Source organism: Orycteropus afer, unplaced genomic scaffold (genome assembly GCF_000298275.1).
Source record: "Orycteropus afer afer isolate SDZICR_OR568_19922 unplaced genomic scaffold, OryAfe1.0 scaffold00042, whole genome shotgun sequence".
Taxonomy (NCBI): Eukaryota; Metazoa; Chordata; class Mammalia; order Tubulidentata; family Orycteropodidae; genus Orycteropus; species Orycteropus afer.
Genome location: NW_006921629.1, coordinates 3,112,878 through 3,119,651, shown reverse-complemented (window position 1 = coordinate 3,119,651; position 6,774 = coordinate 3,112,878). Strand labels below are relative to the sequence as shown.

At 37.3% G+C, this 6,774-nt stretch overlaps 1 protein-coding gene across 1 annotated transcript in view; it reads right to left on the bottom strand.

Annotated features, from left to right (window-relative positions):
• Positions 1-6,774, bottom strand: part of MYO1D (myosin ID) — a 431,366-nt gene that overhangs the window by 278,116 nt on the left and 146,476 nt on the right. Inside the window, exon 10 of the mRNA XM_042780479.1 lies at positions 2,970-3,140. Coding sequence (XP_042636413.1) covers positions 2,970-3,140 — 171 coding nt within the window. The remainder of the gene's footprint in view (positions 1-2,969; positions 3,141-6,774) is intronic.

The following is a 6,774-nucleotide window of genomic DNA, read 5'->3' as shown; positions in this document are numbered from 1 at the left end:
TGAGTATAGTTTCTTTCTCGTCTATGATCTACTAAAGGAAGACTGGATCATTATCAAGTGCCAACTATGCTGGGCACATAAATCTCATTGAGCCTTCACAAATGATACTTCAGGTAAGCATCATGATCTCTTACACACATGGAAAGGAAGACTCAAAGGCCCCAGATCACATAGCTAGTAAGTGGGAGCCCTGGGAATGACTCTTGGGGCCAACCTCAATGTCTGTGCTCTCCTATGTACATAGCATCTGGCTCACATGTCTTCTGCTAGTCTGGCACTCTAGCCACGCCTGTCATTTCACAGAAGATCAAACTTATACAGCTCTTTCTTACAAAGGGAAATATATTATGGAAAGGCAGTTTGTGTATGGCCCTGGTTGCCTCCATAACTTTCTGCAATTTCCTTGTTAAATTAAAACCACTGAGGCCATGTTTCAGTAGCTATTAGAGTTCTCTGTCTGCCATGTGATGGATACCTTGATATTCTATAGGTTCCAAAGCAGACATCTAAGAATGCATGAAGCATTGACTGTACTTACATACAAAAACCACTTAGGTTCTAATAAACAACCACAACTAAAGTGGTGGTTGCTAAGCAGATAACTAAACTGTAGAGGAATAAACAGTCTATTAATTCAACAAGTGAATAATTACAGTGAATTAGAATTAGAGTTCGGAGGTTCAAATCTTGGCTCTATCATTTGCTTCCTCTGTCTCCTTTAATAATTACTTATCTCAGAGAGTTGCTTTAAGAATTGAGTGATCTATGTAGGCTACAGGGTCTAACATACAGAGTGATATCCAATAAATTTAATTCTTCTTTCTCTTTTTAACCACTTTTACAAAACCTTTTCATTTTATAAAATCCCCAAAGGAAAAGGCCACAAGAGATGTCTCACACTAACTGAATACTTAGTGTATTCATTTAGTATTAGTATACTACTCGTTGGATACTGTAATCTCAATTGATCTGAACACAGAATACTTTAGATTTTTCTTTTTTTTTAATAACAACACTTACAGCTTTATCATTTAATTTTATAGTAATATTCTAAATAGTAATTCTATAGTTTATTAAATCAGTTGCATGCTTATGATAACTTTAATGTATAAGAAACAATTTAGCCCCTAATAACATTACTGTTGCAAGCCAAAAACCTTTTTTTGGCATGTCGATAATTCTAATCAATAATCAGTAGCAAATGACAGTAGCTGGATCAACATACAGGATAATACTATTATTTAACAGGAAGATTTTTAGTGATTAAAGCATTCTAATAGCTTGATTATTTCATTTCTTTCCTTAATTAGACAAAGATCCTGGTGTGTGTCGGGGGTGACTTAAAAAATTTCCATTTCCACATATAAACTGTTGTTTAGCATTTTCTATCAAATCGGTAGCAATTGCTTAAAAATATATGTATAGTTGCTCCCTTAAGCTTTTGAAGTAGTTGATTGACAGATTTAATTCAGGTGTATAAATCACCAAGGTGAAAAGTATCAAAATGTGGGGGATTTGATATCTCACGGGGGCTCACAGATATTTATATAAATGAATTGGAGCTTTGTGTGTTTTAGTTTAAAATTCAATATTCCATAAGGCTTATTTGGTATGATTTTGACCAATTCAATTTGATTTTATGAACACTGACTGGGTACCTACCATCTGGTAGATTAAAATCCTACACAAATCTCCAAAACCTAAATTATGCTTAAAAAAGGACATTCATAAACCATCCCATCAAAGGATAGGGCATTTGCCCATGTAATCATATTATCTTAAAAACCATCATTCATTATTTAGGTTGCTTCTAACTTTGCTCACTGCTCTGTCCCCACTGTCTAGAATTGCACCTGGCAAATAAGAGGTACTCATTAAGCATTTGAGGTATAAATGGGTAACAACGAAAGAAATACCTCTAACTGGAGCCTTAATGTCAAAGGTCAGACTGTTGTAACCTAAAGCCAATTTATAGCAGGGTTACCAGTCAGTCTTCAGTAACAGATCAATGAGAATGTTTTAGACATTAACTGGCCTAAAACAAGTATCAGACAGTCATCTGGTTTTTGATGATCTGTGCTCTAACAAATTAATTGTGGCATCTATCTCCCTAGCCTGATTACATAATTTCAAAGGGGACAAAGTTAGAATATAGATTTTGTCATGCTAAAAAATGGCAGTGTACCATTGATAACTATGGAATTAGGGAGGGATAAACATGTCTTCCCCTTTACTGAAGTGAAGGAGCATACAGGCTATTTTACGAATACAGGCTTCTATTTGTAAGGAAGACTCGCGGTAATGATGGTGTGCCCCTTCTCTAACATAAATTACTTAAACAATACTAATGACAAACATACTACACACAAGACATGCCATGAAGGTCTCAGCTGATAGCCCTGACTGCCATCAATTATTACCAAACTGTGATTTGTTTATGGCATTCATTTATAGAATGTGAAAATGGGAAGTGAAAAGGACACCCATTCATTTAAGGAATGAGTTTCCCTGTACGGCCAAACAACAGGAGTTTCTCTGTTTTCAAGAAGATCATGTCATCTGAAGAAGTAAGGCAGAGTCCACACCACATTTGAAACAACTGAGGACGAACAGTAAAAAGTCAAGGACAAGTACTATTTTCAGTGTCAGAGTTATCTCTAGCACATGAACAAGGACCCTGTACCTATTGGTTACAAATGACATCATGCTTTCTAAAGAATCATGTTCATCCTAGAGAATTGAATAGTCTGGAGCTCCCTCTCCTGGATATCATGATTGTATCAATCATGCCATGCTGGAAACCAGAGAATTCATTCACAGCAATAAATCATGTAATGGATGCCTATGGCCTTTCTTTCTTAGTTGAGTGGAGATTCTTTTAAACCAACATATAAAATCATTTAACTCAGTCAAACAATAGGAAAATCTTACAGATAAAAATGAGAGGAAATTCTCATTAAACTCATCACCTTTCGACTAGAAAAATGGCCATGCTTGCCCAATTTACTGTTAAGTGCTTCGAGGAACATTTCGTCAGTGACTTTGCCGACGTTCATGCAGGCGTCGTCTAGGATGGCGATGATGCCTTTGTGCTGCTGCTCGACAAGGTCCACAATGATCTGGTTGTTGAAGTAATCAATCTGCAGAGGGTGAGGAGGCAACACCGAAAGGTCAGAGACCACACAGGTCAAGCACCAGTGCCCCCATTTGCAGCAGGAGTTTAAGGAAAGCTACCTCGACATCAAATATGTCCTAGCATTAATGAGGTCCAACGCTAAAATGAGCACACATTCTAATAGAGGCTAATTTTAAAATTTCCTTACTGACTTTATATCATGGAACATTTGTTCTCTGATGAGTGCAGTCTGAGGCAAAAATGACAGGGTAGAAAACATTATCCCATCACCAATTCTTGCTTTAATTCTGTCTCTAGATCCCACATCCCACTCTACTCCTTCATACCCTCAATCCTTCAGTCTGTGTTTGTTGATCACAAGACCCAGCTTTCAAGTGCCAACAAATAACCTCAAAGTATTCATCAATATATTACTTTGAAAATGAGGTTAAGATGTGACATAGAACTTGTACTTCTAGTTATGTGACTCTGAATGAATAAATTCCAAAAGAGCATGCCCTTCTCAAATTCCCCTCAGTTAAAAAGCATAATGGGTCTGACAAAGCTCAGACATGTATGATATAAGAAATGTAATTCTGAAATCTAAGTATTGGAGATGACTCCACCCAAAGGGACATTTGGCAATTCTTGAGACATTTTTGATTGTCGTGTCTAGATAAGTATTACTGGTATCTAATGGGTAGGGCCAGGGATGCTCTGAAATACCACCAATGCACAGGGCAGTCCCCTAAATAAGGAACTACCTGAACCAAAATGTCAGTAATACTTGAGGTCGAGAAGCCCTGGCTAAATATTTACTTTTATTGTGGACATTTATTACATTTTTAATTGTTGTTGTTGTACATGCCGTCGAGTAGGACCCAACTCATAGCGACCCCTCCATGGGTTTCCGAGGCAGTATCACTATGGAAGTAGATTGCCCAACATTTCTATCTTTGGAAAAAATATCCTTAAGATACTCAAAAGGCAGGAACTCTCTGATTAATTAATAGCTGACATCTTAGACTTTGGGATTAAGAACTAATGATTTAAGACTAAGTCTTCTGTCCTAGGGACAAAGGAATTAAATTCCCTATAAATTCTAATTGTATAACTAAAAGGTATTAGTCTGTATTGAGGAGTTCAGTAACTTTTAGTTTGCAACCTTAGTGCTCAGGGGGTTGGGCTCTGGGCCTCCCATTCTCATTTGTGCTTGAGAATCAAGTTCCCAACCATGAAAGACAGTTTGTGAACCACAGCACTTTAAAAGGGAATGAACCGGAGACACAACCAGACTTTACGACACTCCTGATGGAAGTTCACGCACAACCTATGAAATAAACTGGCAGAAAACAAATTGAACCTGAAGCCAGTCAAGACTCTACATCTAACAACCAAAAAACCCAATGCCAGCAAGTTGATTCTGACTTAGTGACCCTATAGGACAGAGTAGCACTGCCTCATAGGGTTTCCAAGGCTGGAAATCTTTATGGAAGTAGACTGGCTCATTTTTCTCCCATGGAGCAGATGGTGGGTTCAAACTGCCAACCTTTTGGTTAGCAACCAAATACAAGAAACAGAGAAACGTATTAAATGACGCCTCGGGAATGCCATTACCAAAATCCGGACTGTGAGAAATTCTACAGAATGAATGATTAGTTCTCTTCAAGAGAAGTTTGCCAGGAGCAAGAGAAGAAAGACAGAAATGGGGGGGGGGGGGGGGGTAACCTATTAATAATTCAAGAGAGCTATCAACCAATCACAATGTAAGAACCTTCCTTGGATCATAATTCAAACAAACCATAAAACAAACAATAACAACAACAACAGCAACCACCCAAACAAAACCATCTATAAAACAATTGAGAAAGTGTGAACACACTGACCAGATATTTAATGATATTAAGAAGTTATTGTGAATTTTTCACAAATATTTTTTGTAAAAGTATCTGTCAGGGAAATAAACTGAAATATTTACAGACTAAATAATTCTATATCTGAGATTGACTTCAAAACAACCTAGATGCAGGTGCATAGAGTTCAGATGACAAAAGGCAGGCCACCCACAGATAACTGTTAAAACTGGTGATAGTTTATTATCTACACTCTCTCCGCTCTTAGGTATGTTTAAAATTTTCCCTAATGAAAAACTGGAAGAAAATAAAAAGAATGAATCACTAGGTGCAGAAGTCAGGGGTTTTCAAAGAAAATGCTGACCCAGGATAGAGACTCAAATTTTGGGGGGCGGGGGGCGGGCTGTGGCATGCAGTCAACAATTTTTACCTTGGAATTAAGCCTACTGTAATTGTTGACTTTTCCAACTATGTCTGTGATATTTGATACTCTGATCTCTAAAGAATATTTTGAGCAGTACCTCTAAATCACATCTGAATAATAAGTTTTACCATTAACTTTAAATTTTTAGGCTATAAAAATCTAAGCTTCAAATAACTGTATTACATTATATAGCAAATTCATTCCAAGAAAGCTGCATATAAATTTAACTGAATTGAATCACATTTTAAATGTGCTATGATAGTTCATTATTTAAATCAAAACTGTGAGTAATCCTATTATAACGAAAATGACAATCCTTTGGTTTATTTGCATATAGGTAAAATTTATACTAATGCACATGAACAAACTTTTTTATGGCATTCTAATGCTTACCACGTGATGGAAGGTAAAGATGCAATTTGAACTCCCCATCAAGGCATTATAAAATGTGTATTATGCCATTATCAATCTTTTTTTTTTTTTCTGAGAAAAGATAGAAAGTAGGAAGGTAGGAGGAATATAAAGTTACTTTAAATTGTTAGTTGCTACTGAGTTGGCTCTGACACATAGCATCTTACGCTTAACAGAAAAAAATGTTGCCCAGTCCTGAGCCTTCCTCATGATTGTTGGTATTGTTTAGTGCCTTCCAACATAGAATGTGTCTTCCAAGACTGTTGTTGTTTAGGTGCCATCGTGTCGTCTCTGACTCATCATAGCAACCTTATGTACAATGGAACGAAACTGCCCAGTCCTGTGCCAGCCTCACGATCCTTGCTATACCTGAGCCCATCGTTGCAGCCACTAGATCAATCCATCTTGTTGAGGGCCTTCCCCTTTTTCGTTAACCCTCCACTTTATCAAACATGATATCCTTCTCCAGGGAACGGTCCCTTCTGAGATGAAGTCTGGCCATTCTCACTTCCAAGGAGCATTCTGTTTGCACTTCTTCCAGGACAGATTTGTTCATTCTTCTGGCAGTCCATGGTATTTTCAGGATTCTTCGCCAATACCACAACTCAAAAACATCAACTCTTCTTCAGTCTTCATTGTTCATTGTCCAGTTCTCACATGCATATGAGGTGATAGAAAATACCATGGCCTGGGTTAGGTACACCTTAGTCTTCAAGAAGACATCTTTGCTCTTCAGCACTTGAAAGAGGTCTTTTGTAGCAGATATGCCCAATGCAGTACATCTTCTGATGTCCTGATTGCTGCTTCCATTGGTGTTGATTGTAGAATCAAGTAATACGAAGTCTTTGACAAGTTCAATCTTTTCTCCATTCATCGTGATGCTGCTTATTGGTCCAGTTGTGAGGATTTTGTTTTCTTTATATTGAGGTGTAATCCATACAGCAGACTGTAGTCTTCAATCTTCATCAGTA